Genomic DNA, 20,753 nt, shown 5'->3' with positions numbered 1-20,753 from the left:
TCTACAGTTCATCATGGCAGACACACACCTTTAAGTGCCAAGATTCATGCCAATTCATCTAACAGGTATTTCACTCAAAGTCAAAAAGGTGAACCTCAAAAAGCTCAAAGAAAAGTGAGAGGATTATCAGACTCATCAGGTTATTTTTACAGCCTGATGGATTTACCAGCAGGCTGATATTATCAGCCAATATTAGCTATTTGCCAATCTATCAATATTGGGATTTATAATGGCCAATAAATAAAAATTTTAAAAAGAAGAGACGGGAGAGACACCATTCAACTATGTTAGGAGTCTTGATGTTGTATAGTTTGTCCACCAGAGGGCACCCTGCAACTTTCCTGTTGGCACCGTACCTTTGGAACAACACAAACAATAACCAGCTGATCTGAGCAGTGTAAACAAGTGAATAAATAACTAGACATACAAATGTTAGGCGAAACTATTTATGTTTTGTGTGTCTGAAAGAAAAACAAATATTGGCTGATATATTGATTTTTAAATCACCAAATATTGGTCTTAAAAATCCTATATATCGGTTGGGCTCTAGTTACATTGTCTGTGGACAGTGAATATGTACCATGAATATCTGTAAAAAAAAAAAAAAAAAAAAAAAGTAATTCCAACCTGTCTAACAGTGGAATGTTTCTAGCTGAACATAAGAAAAACACCGTCCATCCCAACAAGCTAACAGTATTTATCATGCTGGTATGTGGAGCAAGAGCAGAATTCTCTGCTGAAGCTCGGGTGGACTGAAATAGGTTTTAAAAGGCCTAAAGTGGTGGGTAAAGCCTTGGTCAAATCCATATCACAGAGCCTTTGGGCATCGGATAAAGTATGCCAACATTCCTCTGCTGAAGCAAAGGGTATAAAATAATATTTTACTCAGCAGCAGTTTGGCTGTGCTGGCAAACTGCCAGGCAATATAGACTGAATCATAAAAAAAGCCTGAGGTTTAAGACCCAGTTGTACTGGTCTTTATAAATTTTGAGCTTTAATCCATTCAGGTAAATGGTTTCCATATTGTATTTTGTACTGAGCCTTTAGTTATGTTCACACTATGAGCAATAAAGTTACAAAATGGCCAAGCACTGGCAGCTACGTTGTCACTAAAGTGTTGCGCAAATTGGATTGCATTTCTGAATTTTTCACTTCCTGTTCAGTTAATGTTACAATAGCAAATCACAAAAACACAAGTCTCTCGATCTTAGTGACTGAATGAGCTCAAAGTTTTGCAACTTCTGACTAAAAAACCAGTCTGACAGCACTTTCACTACCACCAGTCCAATGAAACCACACAAACTAACACCACCATCACCAACCCACAGAGGCCCTCGTGGGCTTCCTGCTTTTAACGTGTGTCCCTGCCTCAGTGCCAACGGACGGGGTGCCAGATACTGTCAGACTGGCAGACATAGACAGAGAAACAGCCACAAAACCTGTTTGGCCATTTCTCTTACTCGCTAATGAAGCACTTCCTCCTTCTTTATTATTTTGGTTCCAAGAAAACAAAAAGCAGTTTCTGTGTGTAGCTTTGGTCAAGATGAGAAACTATGTGCCGGTAGCTCGTAAAAGAAGTGGAGCTTACTATTTTTTTTTTCTTTTCTATTATACAATGTGTACACATCATAGGCACCCAACTACTAACGGGTGTCTCTTAAGCCTTATTACACCTCAGCTTTTAGTCCACCTATTCTTTTGTCAAGCAAATGCTATGAAAAGCTCTTCTTTCCACTGTGCTTTTATGAACTGTGTGCTCTTTATTACTGTAATACTCACCCCACTCTGTGGAGAAACAACACGCTGTCTGTTCACATGTTCTATGCCATTGCCATAATGTGCTCCTAGTCTGTTGCAATTACTTTTTCCCCTAACACATTTAGATGTTTAGGTGTCAGCAAAATGGCCTGCAGGCATTACTGATGTATCACAAAACGTACTAACTCCACCCTTCATTTGCGGTACAGTTGACAAACTTCTTATTGACTGGGAGGCTCTGGGCGCAAATGAACTGCATCTCTTACCTATTGACCCCGTGACCTTGATTTGCTGATTGTCCACTTTCACCACTAACTGTTATATCAGTGTGCATAAAATTAAATCACTTGTAGTACTAATGCAGCAGAGCTGTGAAGCAATTCCAGGTGTCCTATTCAAAGTTATGGCACTCTGAATTGCTGCTTTGCTGGACATTATCTATCTATCTATCTATCTATCTATCTATCTATCTATCTATCTATCTATCTATCTATCTATCTATCTATCTATCTATCTATCTATCTATCTATCTATCTATCTATCTATCTATCTATCTATCTATCTATCCATCTATCTATCTATCTATCTATCTATCTATCTATCTATCTATCTATCTATCTATCTATCTATCTATCTATCTATCTATCTATCTATCTATCTATCTATCTATCTATCTATCTATCTATCTATCTATCTATCTATCTATCTAGCTATCTAGCTATTTATCTATCTATCTATCATGATAACAACATAGCCTGACTTTTTCCTGTCTTTGAAGCCTTGAACTGAACCTGTATTATGTTGTATTTAATAAAACACAAAATTGGCAGTTGAGATAATAAACAGCGATTAAGGGAGCTGAGGACAGTTTCTTCCATAGATCTCAGAACAATGACTTCTTTTTGCAACCAGACGAGCTCCTGTAAAGAAGCTCGATTCAGTACAACCTCAGTATGATTTTAGACCACAGATCAGTAATCACAGCTGTGGGTTCATAAAAACATACACACCATTTTTGCGTTTACACGTTAACAAGGATAATGGAGATGCAACAACACAAAACTTCCTTTCAGGCACTTTTCTTTACTGTGTTGTTTGTATTGTTTTCATCATCTTGCACACGCTAATGCTCTAAGGTCACCTCCAGGTCATGCCATTTCTGTCCAGTGGAAAAAAAACAAAACTAAATGTGTTTGTTATCGGTTTCTTCCAATTCATATTTAACCAGGAAATCTGAAAACTAGGCATTATCTGCTTTTTCATTATGAATTTGTAAATGAAAATTGAAAAAAATGTGACTATTTTCAGATGTGCATGGATACATTTTGCTTATTTTTGCATGATAATAGGTTCAGATTTTATATAATTCTTTGAATAACAACTCCTCCATACGATTGACTGGTTTAGCTTGGATTTGGGGTCTTTCAGATCACCAATTTGGGACTTTTGAATGATCAAGTTTTGATAAGTTGAAGAAACACTGCTTATATTATTTCCTGAAGAGGGCCTACAAGCACAAAAATCTTCTGTACCTGAAACCGTATCTAATTTCTGATTGATAATTGCTGAAAATCCCGTTTTTCATCGACATCAAGAATGCAGCTGCAACCACTTTCCATTTTATCTTCTATTTATCTCCCTTTCCATGGTGACCCCACATTTTATAACCCCATTTAAAGACATGATTCATTGCCAGCCACTGTAAGAACTTTCATTGTCATCTGTTCCATTACTTCACAAAGATCACAAAGATATGAGTTCAGAGGAGCAATCCACATATAATTAATAGGCTTACTGGCTTCCAAATTCTGGGCAGCCTGCCCTCCTGTCTAATAATGCCTCGGATGCCTTATCACTAATATGATCTGACCTAACCTTTTGAATCATTTTAGCTTTGATTTTTCCATCCATCCATCCATCCATCCGTCCATCCATCCATCCATCCATCCGTCCATCCATCCATCCATCCATCCATCCATCCATCCATCCATCCATCCATCCATCCATCAAAAAGTCTGAAGCTTTTTGTTTTTAATAGCATTTGACCTTTAAATATGATTTGTGTTTGTCTGACAGCCTTTAAAAAAATGCTTAGTTTTTTAAGTGTTGAGCTAGGTTGATTCCACATGTGTGCTGCTATAATTCATTAATGTTCTTTTCTTTGCTGAGAAGATAAATTTATCCAAAGATAGACATACGGACTAATCTAATCTAATGTAAGTACAAAATCTGAACTGCTTATCCTGTTCAGGATTACTTTCCAAGCATACATTCAGGAAAATGTGAGGTAATTTCACGCACCAGGACATTTGGTGCTGATGATAGCATTTATCTTTATTCAAAGTCCATATAATATAGGTCAAAAGCATCTAATCCCAGAAACACATTGTCCAAGTAATAAATATTAAATGACACGTATTTAAAAAAACATCAGTTATTCTTTCTTTGGCGTGTGAAAATGTACTTATCTGGGACTAGATAAGTCTGAACATTGTAGCTCATTTGGCGTCACATACCCTAGTCATAACTAAAAGAGAGCTGTGCTGAGCATAAATTAACAGCACATACACCCAGTATATGAATAAATCAGCTCCTGGAACAGAATCATGAGGCTGCGACAAGAAGGTTTGGATGTTTCATCCCTAGAAGTAAATCTAAAGCAACCATATCTCAGCAGAGCTGCTTCAGACACAATGGAAATAGTTCTCAAAGTGGGTGATTTTTCCCACAGAAGGTAGAGAAGGAAGGAAGATAATAGGGCCTTGAAGGCAGTGGACTAAAGCTCAAAGTGTTCAGAAAAACATCACTGTATTTAGGATAGTTGGCAAAATGAACCTCTGGGGATGGTTTCACAGTGATAGTTTAAGCTGGCCTGTGTGGCTGGACCCAGTCTAATTTTTTCACAAGTCAGAAAAATAACAAGGATCTCGTTTTAAGCCAAAGAAACACCTTACCCCCAGACTAACTAGCTGTATAACCACCTCCACTGAGCAGCTGCACCCAACAACAAAGAAACTGCTGATGTGAAAGTTGTCCATAGTTTCCCTGTAAGCTGCATCATTAAACTATTAGCCAGCTAGCTACTAATTCAATATTAGCTTACGCTTTTTTCCACTGACTGATGTCACCTTGACCACTGTTTATTCTCTAGAACAGAGGCGGTGGCCCACATGTGTCTTCAACACTATATTTAAGGTCCTCCTCTGAACTTACCTGTAATTCACTGTACTATAGTCCTGCTTAACATTGTGTAAGTGAAATTCTTTTTGCAATGGATGAATTTAGTCAACTTCAGTGTATCTGAACTCTGACAGTCAAAATCTGTCCCCTGGAACTTCCCTGTGTGGCTTGACAGGCTCTGTCTGAAGGTTTTACTTTGGTTGTCTTCTTTTTAGCTGCTGTGATCAGTATTTCCTCAAGTAACCTCTAAATTAAATGTCTAACATTGGTGCGACTTCAAATTTAAGCAAAACTTTTGATCTTGCCACTATCACACAATTTTTTCCAAAGGCAGAAAGAAAACGGTATTCCAATCAGTCCTAATGCGATCATTTGAGGTCTGAAGACATCAACATCCCACCTTTATACTCAGTGCCTATACCAGGTATTATCAAGTCCTTTTCTTAGGTAACAACAATGCAAAAACAGCTCATTACAGGTGAAGGTTCAAAAGTACAAGTACTCACTTTGTATTTAACTATTGCTTGTGACTGATACATTTTCACATATAACATCATTAAATCTAGTTTTTCTGCTTAAGAGGAAAAATACTGTTCTGTTACATGAACCTTTTGGACAGCCCTTTTTCTTTTCGGTGAAATACTGGACTCTTTGAGATTCAGACAGACATAATAATAATATTTGAGTAAATATTTGATTGCAAATAAACCTGTGACCCTGGATGGATGAGTGGTTAATAAAATGACCAGAGGGAAGTTTATTGGGAAATATTCAATACTCACAGACATCAAAAATGTAGCCCCAGCTACAGAAGATACATTTTCATTACAAATTATGGCAGAGTTCTGTGGAATCAGTATTTATTTGATAAAAACATGCTTTGTGATGCAAAATGCAGTAAGAACCTAAAGAAACTGCAAAAGAAAGAATGTTGAATGAATGAAGGCTGCACATCAGCTAAGAGATGACTCTGAACTACCAATGAAACATAAAACTGTAGACAATATTGTCTCATTTTGGGGCTTCCAGAGCTCTTTCATTTTGTTCTCTTGTTCAGTGATGCACCACTTTTGCAGTGTTGTGCTACTATGCCACCTTGTGGATAATATAATATAATATATCTATATACCCACCCATCCATGCATTTTCTTCATCTTATCCAATTCAGGGGAGTGGTGGGGCTGGAGTCTAACCCAGCTGTCATTGGGCAAGAGGCAGGTCACAGGGAGGAAACCATAGTACCTTGACAGCAACAGTATGCAGCTCATAATATAATATAATATAATATAATATAATATAATATAATATAATATAATATAATATAATATAATATAATATAATATAATATAATATAATATAATATAATATAATATAATATAATATAATATAATATAATAACTTCTACCTCCATGCAAATTCACAGCACTGCTCATACTACAGAGCCATAATTTTATTATTTTAAACTTTCTAGTTCACTGCAAACTTACATTAGGTAGATCTTAAGCCTATTTTGGGACGAGGGAGATGTGGCTTAAATTTTATTGAGGTAGCTAAGTCAGTGCATGAAGCACACGTTTCTGCCATGTGTTTCTCATTAGTCTCTGCTGTGAAAATGAAACTTGCTGAGCTCCAGCTGTACTGGCAACGAACTCAAAATCAAGGCTGGATTTATATGATGTTAGTTTGTGTTTCCTTCCCCGTCAGAAGTCTGTGTATCTTGGACTTGACGTGTGATTTGTTTTAAAAAATCCAAATAAATGTGTTTTTGGTCCGAAATGTATCAGATTCATAGCTGTGAGCAGTAAAAACAAAGGTGTTTCCAGTTTAATGATGGCTCTGTGCCATTAAATAATGATGTTAAGTTTTACAAGATTTCATGCCCGATTGGATGCACTTTGAGTTCACTGGCATCTCACTGTTCAGGCTAAATAACTGCTACATGATAAAAGATAGAAGTTGCCACAGAAGCTGAAGAAGCCACAGTTCTGCTCATGTGAACCTGTGTGATCAGATGGAGGGCATGTTGCGGTTTTAACATAAAGGGGACCTGCACTTCCAGCAATAACAGCCGATCATGTGTACAAGCTCCAGCTGGTCACCCTGAAGCACTTCCTTCACCCGAGTTTACACTTCATGACATCAACAGCTCCCTGGGGGAAAGTTTTAAATCTTTGCCAGAGCAGGTGTTAACATTACCTCACTGTTGCATGAAATGGGCCAGAGATGGTTTTCTGATAACAACTTTTGACCTACAGGTCAAAACGGTATAAATCATCATACACTAGAGGTTTTCAGCAGAGCTACCCCAGCCATGATTATTTTTCTTCCATTACTACAAAAAATAGTTAACGCACACATATGCAAGGTCCTGCCTCTGTCCCCAGATGACCTGCGCTTTGGCAACATTTCCCCATGAGTAACATAGATAAGTAACATTCAAGGACAAAAAGAAATCCCAAATTGTTTTAGTAATAGTTCAAACAAGTAAAATACACCAAGTTGGACCCCCTTTGCCTTCAGAACTGTTTTAATTACTTGTGGCAAAGATTCAACAGTGGCAGTGCCAGGGAGTGTGTGTGTGTGTGTGTGTGTGGTGGTGGTGGTGGGGCGCTAGGGGGTGCTATAGCTCCCTCTGGAAAAGTCATAGCATCCCCTTAGCACCCCCAAGAAAATAGCTTGTGTCCCTATGTGTTGCGAACTGAAAGAACAAATGATCCTTCATAGCACCCTCAGTAAAATGCTTACCCCCCCCCTTAGCACGTGCAGAAAAATACTTCTGGAGCTGCCACTGAGATTCAACAAGGTGCTGGAAACATATTGGACCAGACTTTGGTCCATATTGACATGACAACATCACACAGTTGCTGCACATCCATTATGCCAATTTCCAATTCCACCACATCCCAAAGGTGCTCCATTGGACTGAGAGCTGGAGAGTGTGGAGGCTATTTGAGTACAGTGAATACATTGTCATGTTTAAAAGACCACTTTGAGATGATTTGAGCTTTGTGAGATGGTGCGTTATCCTGCTGGAAGCTTCAATCAGAAGCTGGGTACTCATCAGTTGTAGAAGGATGAAGATTATCAGCAACAATACTCAGATAGGCTGTGGCATTTAAATACTTAACTGAAACTAAATGGCACAAAGTGTGTGAAGAAAATATACCTCATACCCTTACACAGCCCAAATCACCTTTCTTCCCCATTCTGATGCCCGGTTTGAAATTCAGTAAGTTGCCCAGACCATGTCTGCATCCCTTAATGAATTGAGTTGCTGCATGTGAGTGACTGATTGAATATTTGCATTGATGAAAAGCTGACCAGGTGTACCTAACAAAGTGGCCAGTGAGTGTACATTACAGTTTGACGCCTTTAACAATAATTTTGTCACATCAGTAAAACCTAGCCACAATTGTATTTGCTTTTTCCCCTTTTCTGAAACTATTATATGTAGCTAACATCATTTTAAGGCACCGTTTCACAATAATTTTTAATGTATTGTATTTTATCAGGTTATTTGTGTTGGCATGCTCCTTCTTAAGGATGATATTTCTCACATTTTCCTGATAATGGGAAACAAGTTGAAGCTGAGTTAACAGCAGATATCTGTAAATGATGCAGGATTTGATATATTTACACAGAACAAAAATGCAATTTTTTTATGCATTTCCAATACTACCAACAATTAACCATTTTATTCAAGAGGCACAAAGCACTGATTTTAAAATCAGAACTAAATTCAGTGAGTGCAACCAAGCCTTAATCCCCAAAGAGCGTGGCCTCATTCCAGTGATTGATTCTCATTCAAGTGAATATTGATTGTCCCCATTCAGAGAGTTCAAGCAGCCATTTGTAACAGTAACAGTCTGGTAACTCCCCCATCTTGCTCCTTCATGCCTCTTCCTCCCACTGTCCTGGCTGTCTTCGTGGTGTGGTTGCAATAGCTTACAGGCATTTTGACATTTTTTCCTCACTGGCAAAAACTTGAAAAACGAAAAAAAAAAAAAAAAAAGCTTCCACACATTAAGTCAAAAAAAAAAAATTTTTAAAGGTGCAACCCCCCCCAAAACAAATAAAAAATACAAAAAGATGTAGCCTACCAAGAAAAAAAAAGTTATTGAATATAAACAAAGTTCAAGGTAAATATTACTTTTTATCAGTGTAAGCTGATAAAGTATGTATCATCAGTATCATAATCATTGTCACTGTGCCAATCCTGTCAGGCCATTACTGCCAGAGCTGCCCAGGGTACTCTATTAGGTGACTCCTTGTTAGTTAGTACTCTTCTTACATTGTTGCACAATCTACGAGATAGGAAGAACAAGATTTTCCTCTAAGGCTTGCTGCGGGGCACAGTCCCTCACCCACTGCCACTGCTAAAGCTTCAAGGCACACAGTGATCTCTCTTCATTTGATGCCATCTAGCCTCCTATTACTCTGACAAACTGCAGCGTGCACAGCTGAAAAGCTCAAATACAGGAGTTATTTCCTTAAGTTTGGTAGCAAGTTCACTTGATTTTTGTTTATTGTGCTGTGTTTGGTCACAGCTTTGGTGATTTTCATTTCATTTTCAAATCCCTTTAATGTATATAATAATAATAAAAAAAAAAACATGGAGCAGCAAAGCATATTTGTTCTATTTGTACACCTATCTTGGCTTTAAAAATACAGATATAATCATAACATGGATGTGATGATAGTCATTTCTGGAAAAAAAATTCAATCTTAGATGTTAAATCCTCATTCTTTCTACAGCTTTTAAATGAGAGACTGGATCTATAGATGAAGTGATGATTGTGTCTCTGTGAAACGTCTTGGAAAACAAATTGATACACATTAATTTTGTGTTATTTAAAGCTTGGACTGGTACAGAGCAGACTGATCACGGTCAGTGTTAGGTTACATCAAGTGTAGGAGATATCAACTATTATTATATATCTAATATATCATCAAGAGGGCTATTATATTTAAAGTGATGATTTTAACTAGTGTAGATTCACTCACCAAATTTTACATTTTATGCTAGCTTAACACTGTTGCAGGGTTGGAAATCAGGGATATAGCTCATGAAACATCTGCTTACAGGTCAGCTGATCACAGCCTGCACACAAAGAAAAGCTACTGGAGCTCACAACAGAAATTACCCTGACTTATTTCTAAGTGATTCTTTTCCCCACACCTCACTGCTATCTCTGATCTTAGGCTTCCCCCACTGCCAAATCTCCACATTAACCTTTGGCTACGTTTTCTTTTTTAATTTTTTTTTTTTTTTTTTTAAAGAGAAAGTTGGCACTGGCAGTAAAAGAATACTATAACCTTGGACATGGATCTCACCATAATGATGACCAATAAAGCTGCAAGTTGCAAATTTACTGTTTGGAAGCAGTCCAGAAGCACACGAACAGGTAGATGTGGGAGGTATGTTAGTACATGAAATCCTGTGCAAGCCGCACTGTGCGCCGTCAAAGGTGGCTAGAAGTAGTGTCCAGAAAGAATAAGGTATTTGTAAGCTGCAAGATTTTTAGGTAGACCTGACATAATTATTGCCCCCTCCCAACTTTTCTGACACGTGTTGCTGCCATCAAATTCAAAATGGCCTTAATTGTTTCTTAAATTGGCAAATTTTCTCAGCTTAAACATTTGAGATGTTTAAGTAAACATTCGCTGCCTATATAACTACATTTATTGCTATAAAAACAATAAAACCTCAACTGAGCAAATAGCAACTACACTAACGACTTTTTTACACCAAAGTTATGAAATATTTTGCTGAGTTTGATGAATCATATAATCATGTAACGTAACACCTACATCACTATCAGTCAGTCACACACCATCATGTGAAGAAGGCTCAGTCGAGCATCACAAGCGTGAACACAGTCTTAAACACTTGCACAGTTTGTCTATGCAAAGTAACTGCAAACAAAAACTAAGGGAACTAAGTGATTTGATTTTAATAAGACCTGTTGGGATAGGCTCCTGAAAATGGATGGATGAATCTGTGTGAGCTTTGAACCATGTGGCTCATACAGCTGTAACTGTAGCGACACCTACTGGCTGCTGACAGAACTGGCTTCTTTATTCAACTCGTAATAGTCATCTCTGATGACTTCATTAACTTTGTGATGGAGATAGTTTCATGTGGGTTCAAATTTCTTTGTATTTGCGTGTGGACTGGAGCACCTATTTGTGAACACTCAAAAACTGAACACAAATCTTTGTATAAATCTTAGTTTACACTTGTGGATCATTTCATACACCTTTGTAACCCTTCTGAGACTAATTTAACTCAAGTTATCAGTGACACAAGTTATCAGTGATTGTATTTAATGGCTGTTCCTAGGTTACTGATTGACATAGGTGTAAAATCAGTGCATCAGTGACACAGCAAACTCATGAAGTTTAAGAGCACTTTCATGTGTGCGCTTGCAGCAACATAAAACTGAGGTATAAGTCACTGCAATGCAAAGTTTATCTGTAGGCTTTTTGTTTTTAGCAAAACCCGCTGTCTTTACTTGAGCTATTGTCTTGTAGCTTAATAATTAACAATATTATTTGCTAAATACACATTCATAACACAAAACTCATTCACGAATCAGTGAGGTTTACAGGTGCATCCACTTTCAGCCAACTGCAGTGTGTGTTAAGGTATTAGACAAACTCCACTCTCTCTGTCTCCCCTGTTTTGCATCTACACCCCCTACATTCACACACTACTGTATATCTCTCTCACACACATCAAAGGTTATAAAGATAATCACTTTGTGTAGATCATTCAGTCAGACAGGAACGACTCAAACAACACTGCTGGTGTCCATCTCAGCCAAGATGTCACAAGATTATTCTTATTTTGGATTCTCTTTTATAAAAAGAAATGCAGAAAATGAAACAACAAACACCGTGGCCCTTAATAATGCAGCTGATATCTCCGTTATTGTGGTGTACTTCCTGGTTGTCTTGGTAGTTGGAATATTGGTAAGTTTTAAAATCCTTGAGCCGATCATTTTTTAAATCCTGTTTCTCTGTATTTCCGCAATAGTTTTATAGCTTTAAATTGTTTTGATTTTAAAAGCTATTCAGTCAAAAGTATTAATGATGTGTCTTTATGATTCTTAACCCAATTCCAAAAAAAGCTTGGACAGAATGCAATGATTTGTAAATCTCATAAACCCATATTTTATTTTATTTTATTCACAATATCATATGTTTAATGTGAGAAATGTAACATTTTGAAAAAAAAAAATCTAATTTAGAATTTTTTTGGCAGCAACACATCTCAAAAAAGTTGGGACAGAACCATGTTTACCACTAGGATGTGCAGCATCCTCTCTTCTTTTAGTAAATGATGAAATATTCAAAGAATTCACAATTTTATGTTGAGGAACATGATTCTGAAATTCTTCCAGTTTGTAGATGCTCTTTTTTTCTATTGTGAAAAAAATATGGGTTTGTGAGATTTGCAAATCACTGCATTGTTTTAAAACTTATATTTTATGCAGTGTCCCAACTTGTTTTCCAATTGGATTCATCCAGTAAGTAACACCAGAATCACTTTTTAGCAAGTGGAGTGATTATACAATCATAACATCTTACAAAGAAAGCTGGTTTACAATTATTTTGCCAGTTTGATTAATGTTATTGCAGTGGTGGGTAAAATACATCAAATTATCAAAGCAGGGTGTTGCTGTTTTGCAGCTTTGAGGATTTGCTAAAATCTGACTTTGCTTTGTTGCAGTCTATGGTCCGCACCAACAGATCCACCGTAGGTGGCTTCTTCCTTGCAGGGAGGAGTATGGTGTGGTGGCCGGTGAGTATCTCCACAGTGGTGGAATAGAGAGCACAGTCACCCTAATGGCAAGAAGAGTTCAAATCCTGGCTACAACCTTTATGTGTGGAGTTTGCATGTTCTCCCTCTGCCTGCATGGGCTTCCTCCCACAATCCAAAAACATGGATTTTAGGTTAATTGGTGATTCTGCATTGACCATGAATATGAGGTAGAGAAACTGCTGTGTGATTAAAATATGACTACTTCCCTGAAGTGCTTTGAGTGGAGATTAAGACTAAAACAGTGCTATATAAATGTATGTTAATGCATCATCAGTAATCAACTATGTAAATCATTTAGTACTTATTAGTATACTGAGCATGTGGCCTAGCATAAAAAGCATAATCAGCTGGACTCTTTAATGAATTCTGAAGCCTCTTTAATATGACAGATGTAACTGTGCTCTCCACAGATCGGAGCATCACTGTTTGCCAGCAATATTGGCAGTGTCCACTTTGTAGGAATTGCAGGTTCTGCTGCAGCTACAGGAATAGCCATTGGTGGATTTGAATGGAACGTGAGTAACTGCTCCTGTGCCAGTTATGCATTATCACGTCTTACAATTTCTCACTTCTTACACTGCATCAATTAGTTGAGTCAGTTTGGTCAGCAAATAGATTTTGATGAGAGCTCCACCTTGCTGAAGATGAAAGGAAACTGGATTATTTCTTGTATGTTTGTGTGTTTCAGGCTCTTATTGTGGTCGTCATTCTTGGATGGATCTTTGTGCCCATCTACATTAAAGCCGGGGTAAACAGAACAGTAAGGCCACAAGTTGGCCTAAAAACCCTGCATATATTTATGTCCCCTTCCTAAATGACAATTCATAACACCATGTTTATTTATAGTTGAATTATGAGTAAAATCTCATGTGTTGTGAACATATTTAGATAGTGACGATGCCCGAGTACCTGAAGAAGAGGTTCGGAGGACAGCGCATTCGCATTTATCTCTCTGTTCTCTCCCTCGCCTTGTATGTCTTCACCAAAATCTCAGTAAGTCCCTGCAAGAGCAGCAGAAAATATTTCTATTGTACCTGTTTTTTGTCAATCCTGAATGAAACCCTGTAAATTCTTTTCTCCCCGTTCAGGCAGACATTTTTTCTGGTGCAGTTTTCATCCAGCTGGCCCTTGGGTTGAATATCTACCTCGCTGTTATTGCGCTTCTAGCAGTTACTGCACTGTACACTGTCACAGGTTTGTAAACAGGAAAAATTCACTTCCTTTTCTACGGAACTCATGGATTGACATTTTCCTTGAAAACTACAGCGTCATGATACGATAAACGTTATCACACTGTGACTGGGCATAAAGTCTTCTCAAAGCCATGTGCCTACACAAGGAGACGTAGACACACACCACATACACACAATCTTGTTCTTTCTTCATTGTTGGTTTATCTGTATTGTTGTAGTTAATTGCCCATGGACTATGATAAGCATGAGCTGGCCTTCTGTTGCTGTTTTGTAACATCACATCCATAACTGTTTCTTACCATGACTAAGCATAAAGGAGATGTAGACACACACACACCACACACACACAATCTCTCTCTTTCTTTATTGCTGGTTTATCTGTGCTGAGTTGCTGTGGTTGATTGTACATGGACTATGATAAGCATCAACTGGCCTTCTGTTGCTGTTCCAAGTTTTACAGAATAAGTAGTTGCATAATGACATGATAAGTTGATTTTTGTCCTCTTCAATAAGTTTAGTTATATCTGTTAGTGGTGATAAAATGTTCAGGCTATCTGTGAATCTTTTCACAGATCGATAACATCAAATATTTTATCCTAGGTGGACTGGCAGCAGTGATCTACACAGATACCTTGCAGACCATCATCATGCTTATTGGATCATTTATCCTCATGGGCTTCGGTAACAGAATATTTTACTCATAAATGATATGTTGGCAAGCAAAAGAAAAATTATTGATCTCACTTGCACATGATTTTCTGCAGCTTTCCATGAGGTGGGCGGCTATGCAAACTTTGAGAAACTCTACATGCAAGCTGTCCCCTCAAAAACGGGTAACATCAGTGCAGAGTGCTACGAGCCTCGCGAAGACTCCTTCCATCTCTTCAGGGATCCAATTACAGGAGACCTCCCATGGCCTGGTCTCGTGTTTGGACTCACCATTCAAGCTGCCTGGTACTGGTGTGCTGATCAGGTGAATGAAGCAAACAAGCAGAACCACTGGGCAGTTTTTACCAACCACTCGCAACAATCTGTGATTATAGACAGACTCAGTCAGCTGCTGCCCTCATATGTATGTGCACATTCATGCTCCTCTATGTTGGCTTTTTTTAAAACCATACTCCATAAACAGTCTGAGGTGGGTGGATGACCAGGCTTTTACTTAATCAGTGAAGAGCCATGAAATAGAGCGCACACAATAAAAAATGATTATCCTACTTTATCACACAGAAAATGATTTGCTTCACTTCTTTGGTCAGCAAATAGTTTGAGTTCAACCTCAAAGGCTAGAAGTGGTTTGAAATGAGTGACAGCCATTTTCAATCCACTTACCCGTCCAATCTACCATTCATGGCCTCTAAGTCTCAGAGCCAGTCTGAGCCAGACTGTTGATTTAATCTTGATTTAAAGAACTGTGTTAAAGCTGTAGTGTCTGCATGCCCTACACCAGGCATGGGCATTGTCAGGCCATATCCAGCCCTTTGCTTATCCTGCATATCCTGACTGGCCCATGTGAGGCCAATGGGAAATTCAAATTCAGATATAAAAAAGTATACATCAAGCAAGCAATACAAATTTGTTGCTTTTTTTCTAAGTTGACTGCTTTTTTCTTCTTCTTCTTTTCTCCAAGCATACATATGTGTGTGCAAGCAGATGCAACGTCACTGTAACTGTGTTGGAACTGACATTTATGACAGATCTGAGTTTGGTAGGCCCGAAAGATGTCAGCTCACATTAAAAAAAATTAAAGCTTGATGCTGAATGCAGAGTTTTTAACAAGACATGGACTTCTAAGTATTTCTTTACTGAAGTCAGAGGTAAAGCCATGTGCCCAGTTTGTGTAGAGCAGTTTGTGTTTATAGCTGATGCAGAGTGGGAACAGACATCTGAAGCCTTGCTAGGAAACAGTCCAATTCACTACTGGCAGAGCATTTCAAGTCAGTATCACTGCTGGATTTTTATTCTTCAAATTCTGTCAAAGAGAACAACTTTCCACACATGAGGAAACTTGCTCAGAATATGTTGGATTTACTTGGGTCTACCTTTGTATGTGAACAAACATTCTCAGTAATGAAGTTTAACAAATCCAGATACAGATTCTCTCTCAGTGATGATCACCTTTCTGCAGTCCTTCATATTTCATGTCAGACATTGAACTTGACTTTAGTGCACTAGACAAGCCCAAAACAGACTAGATTTCTCTCGCTGAACAAGAAAAAGCCCCTGAAAAGCTGCAGATGAAATAATTAATCTTCAACATTTACTCTGACCAGTAGCAGTTTCTAAAGAGATAAAACTGATATTGAGCAGAAATTGATTCAGCTCATCGGTGCGGCCCTCCACAACAGTCCCTGTTTCTCATGTGGTACCTTGGGGAAAAAAATTGCCCACCATTCCCCTACACTTGTTCATGCATAAACACAAATGTAGACAGCAACAACTGTGACAGGTCCATTAGGTACTAATATATCATGTAAACAGAGACGTAAAAATTAGCACAAAGATAATACATCTGTTCAGCAAAATGGAATGGGCTGTAATTGTATCAAACTTGAAGAGGTGCTTGACTAAATGTATTTAGTTGCTTACCGCCACTGCATTGCACTACTATGGTTTCCTAACTGTAGGTGATTGTGCAGCGCTGCCTCTCCGCCAAGAGTCTCTCTCACGTTAAAGGAGGTTGCATCCTGTGTGGTTACCTGAAGCTGCTGCCCATGTTCCTCATGGTTTTCCCCGGGATGATTAGCAGGATCCTGTACCCAGGTGAGTGTGTTGTAGTTTTCAGAGTCTATTACTTGTGACTTATGTACCAAACTTATTGGTTAAAATTAGATTTGCAGCTCATGCATAAAATGTTCAGTGCTGAACTGACATATTGTGGATTTTCTTGGCTTTGATCTAGATGTGGTGGCATGTGTGGATCCCAAAGAGTGTGAAAAACACTGTGGGACCGATGTGGGCTGCAGCAACATCGCTTATCCAAAACTAGTCATTGAAATCATGCCTGATGGTTGGTGACCTTTGACTTTTAAGCTGTGATTAAAATTACAGCCTCTTTTTTTTTTTTTTTTTTTTTATCTTCCATCTTCTTAAACCTTCCATATTATATTTCAGGCTTGCGAGGGCTCATGCTGTCTGTGATGCTGGCCTCTCTGATGAGCTCCCTTACCTCTATCTTCAATAGCGCCAGTACTCTGTTCACCATGGACATCTACACTAAGATCCGAAAGTCTGCCAATGAGAAAGAACTCATGATTGCTGGCAGGTAAAATAGGTTTTTGTCACTGTTTGATAAGATTATTGGTTAAATTCTTGACTAATGATCGCATTTGTTTCAACTGAGTATAGAGTGTTTATCTTGGTCCTGATTGGTATGAGCATAGCATGGATTCCTGTGGTACAAGCAGCCCAGAGTGGTCAGCTCTTTGTCTACACCCAGTCCATCACCAGCTACCTTGCTCCACCTGTTGCAGCTGTCTTCTTGCTTGGCATTTTCTGCAAGCGTGTCAATGAGCCCGTGAGTTGCGTCTTTGATTCAATGTTTATTTGTTTGTTCAAGAAATAAAAAGAATAAATCTGGTCTTCAATGTGATTTTGTAAAATGATTGACTCGTTCTCCTACCTCTCAGGAAAAGCTTTTATCATTTGACATTTTGGGAGAAACAGTTATTTACCCTTTTCCAAAACCCATCGTTGTGCTAAAATAAGCATCATGATTGCAGCTTGCTGTTTATTGCACAACCAACAGTGTTGATTCAGGCTAATTTTCAGCAAAAAACATTTATCCCAAACTATTTTTTTTAAATACAATATTGTACATTAGGTGCTATCTTTTGCTACACTGTATTTCTTTGCCTTGTTAAAAATTGTTTCCATCTAAAGCGATCTTTGTTCTTTGCTTTCTTTCTTCAGGGGGCCTTTTATGGCCTCATGATTGGACTGTGTATCGGCTTAAGCAGGATGATTACTGAGTTCGTTTATGGGACAGGTAGCTGTATTCAGCCCAGTAACTGTCCCACTATCATATGTGGAGTTCACTACCTTTACTTTGGGATCATCCTGTTTGTCATCTCCTGCACCATCATTCTGACAGTGTCTCTCATGACCAAACCCATCGATGACAAACATGTAAGTGATAAATCATTAATTAATCAAGTGTGAACACTGGCAGACACTCCACTGCCAATGCCACCTTTATACTGTAAGCAAAATTTTGTTCAATATTTACATCATATTTTAAATGAGAAGTCAATACAACCCCTAAAACACAAACTTTTCATTCATTTTCTTCCACTTATCTGGGGCCGAGTCACAAACATCATAGCATTCCTCACTACCCTCTTCTAACCTTCCCTTTCACTCTTTCACTCTGCTATCCTTCTGTCACGAATCACCCCCAACACTTGTCTACACCCACTCCACCCTGCCTGCACTCTCGTCTGTTGGATGGCTGATGTCAGGTACTTAAACTGCTCCATCTTCACTACCTCTGCTCCTTGCAGCTTCACTGTTACACCTGTCTCGCTCTCATTCACACCTTCTATCTTCACTTTCGTTCCTCTTTATATTATTCTCTTGCTCTCAGTGGAGGTGAATGCCTTCTTCTTCTCTCCCCAGCCTTCCTTATATACCCTGCTTTGCTGCTTTGCTCTGCTTGAGAGCCTCTCTCTACACATTTTCTGAACTGGGAATTTTGAATTATGGATCTGATCAGCTGGTCTCTCAACGCTATTGATCAAATTTTATCCATGAGGAAAAATGGGGGAGGAGAATCCTCTTGTCCTGGTGACACACACCCGGCTGGCTACGTTATTCCTGGGGAGAGTGGAAGATTACGTGCCTAGCTGCATTGTCGATTGAGGACGTGGAAGACGTATTCATATTTGGCCTATTGATAAGAGGTTGGACTGGGGGAATACCTGATTTATCGCAAAATTAGGAAAGTCTGGGCAGCTGTTTGCGCCTTGATAAGACTGTCTGGCCAGTACGAAAGTATGTGCAGAGCAGTGCACACTCAGACTCAGTACCTGCTGGAGCTCCACCGCAAGTTGGATGGAGGCTTGCAGGCCAGCAGCAGCCTCTTCCACAGTCAGAATGGATTAAATCTTGGAGAATTTAATTGTATGTTTCATTGTATGTTTGACATATAATTACAATAAATTCCTCTGATTCTTCTCATTCCTCCTCCTCTCCAAAGCATACCTCCACCTCTACAGGCTTTCTTCCACTTGCTCCCTACTCTCACCACAGATCACAATGTTATCTATGAAAATTATAGTTCAAGGAGACTTCTGCCTGACCTCATCTATCAGCCTGTCCATCACCATCGCAAACATGAAGGAGCTCAGAGTTGGTCCCTGATATAATCCCACCCCCACCTTGAACCCATCTAACACTCCTACCACACACCTCACCACTGCCCCATTGTTCTCATACATGGCTTGCACCACCCTTGCATACTTCTCTGACATGCCTGACTTCCTCATGTAATACCATAGTTCCTCTCTTGGCATCCTATCATATGCTTTCTCTAGATCCACAAAGATCCACCTTCTAACCTTTTCTATACTTCCATCAACACATCTCAAAGCAAACATGGCATCTGTAGTGCTCTTTCTTAGCATGATGCCATACTGCTGCTCACTGATCGTCACCTCTCTTCTAACACCATTTCTGGATCATGTTCACATATGACTTCTTCTTTGCATGATAGAGCTTTAACCTGCCTTTGTAGAAGGCAAAGCAATGATTTATGGAAGCGTTCCTGAGCCCATGCAGTGGCTACAACCACTCAGCCATTGAGTTTTACATAAACCAACATTAGTGAACTATTAATAGACAACCCAAAATAAAATGATAAAAAATCAATTTCTCACACTATCTTGTGTTGTTTGACTAGTTGTATCGACTGTGCTGGAGCCTGAGGAGCCGTACAGAGGAGAGGGTCGACCTTGAAGTGGATGATTGGGTTGATAACCAAGATTCCAACAGTGTGGACTCAGACGGTAATGAGCTGATGTACAAAGTATACATATACAGTAAATACACATTCCTATATGTAAACAGATACAGGTATACTTTCTTTTTCTTGTTTCTCCTTTTACAGAAGATGAGAAGAAACACGGCTTCTGTAAGAAGGCAGTGATGTGCTTCTGCGGACTGGAAACAAAGAAAGGCCCCAAGCTGACTAAAGAAGAGGAGGAAGAGATGAAGAAGCAGCTCACAGACACCTCAGAGGTTCCTCTATGGAGGAATGTAGTCAATGCCAACGCCGTCATCCTCCTGTGTGTGGCTGTGTTTTTTCATGGCTATTTCGGCTAGGACAGCTGATTTAAACTGCTCTCTGACGCTCTAATTTATACAAACATAATTATGACAAACACAAACTAGTCAATGGGCCTCAACCCTTTAAAATAAGACAATTCACTTGCAAATCCTTCTACTCTGCATCATTACTGCTGTCCCTGTGTTATAACTATATATTTGCTTTTCTTTACTTCTTCCTGGTATTTGAAATCGGTAAATTTGCACATATTAGTCTTAAAAATGTTAATGTGGTGTACAAATATATGACATGTATGTATGCTATCTATTGTTCCAAAATATTTGAAGATCTTCCTGTGTTATCCATGAGTTTTCTACCTTTTCTTATATAAAACCAAAACTTTAAGAACAGTTTTACACTGTTAGTATTAGTGGAAATCTATGATTTCATTTGTGATGAATGATGATGGATGACAGAATTGTAACTTTTCAGACATCATTTAATTAAAAGTTTTTTTGTGTAAGAATGT

The 20,753-nt window shown here is 38.6% G+C and overlaps 1 protein-coding gene across 3 annotated transcripts; it reads left to right on the top strand.

The window, feature by feature from the left end:
• Window positions 1-7,027: 7,027 nt before the first annotated feature.
• LOC115789090 (sodium/glucose cotransporter 1-like) lies at window positions 7,028-20,280 on the top strand. 3 transcript variants are annotated; one of them, XM_030742290.1, is made up of 17 exons: window positions 7,028-7,060; window positions 7,985-8,005; window positions 11,845-11,913; window positions 12,674-12,745; window positions 13,177-13,281; window positions 13,455-13,514; window positions 13,655-13,759; window positions 13,855-13,960; window positions 14,560-14,640; window positions 14,724-14,932; window positions 16,587-16,722; window positions 16,862-16,969; window positions 17,074-17,224; window positions 17,308-17,476; window positions 17,872-18,087; window positions 19,859-19,964; window positions 20,066-20,280. In XM_030742290.1, exons 4-17 carry the CDS (start codon window positions 12,677-12,679, stop codon window positions 20,278-20,280), a joined length of 1,836 nt encoding a protein of 611 aa, XP_030598150.1. In that variant the 5' UTR covers window positions 7,028-7,060; window positions 7,985-8,005; window positions 11,845-11,913; window positions 12,674-12,676. The 3 variants fall into 3 exon arrangements, with proteins under 3 accessions (XP_030598150.1, XP_030598149.1, XP_030598148.1); XM_030742289.1 differs by lacking the exons at window positions 7,028-7,060; window positions 7,985-8,005 and having other exon boundaries at window positions 11,767-11,913; window positions 20,069-20,280; XM_030742288.1 differs by lacking the exons at window positions 7,028-7,060; window positions 7,985-8,005 and having other exon boundaries at window positions 11,767-11,913.
• The last annotated feature ends 473 nt before the right edge of the window (window positions 20,281-20,753 follow it).

This window comes from Archocentrus centrarchus, chromosome 12 (genome assembly GCF_007364275.1).
Source record: "Archocentrus centrarchus isolate MPI-CPG fArcCen1 chromosome 12, fArcCen1, whole genome shotgun sequence".
In the NCBI taxonomy this organism is placed as follows: domain Eukaryota; kingdom Metazoa; phylum Chordata; class Actinopteri; order Cichliformes; family Cichlidae; genus Archocentrus; species Archocentrus centrarchus.
The sequence above is the reverse complement of the archived record's forward strand: the minus strand, read 5'-3'. Positions and strand labels throughout refer to the sequence as shown.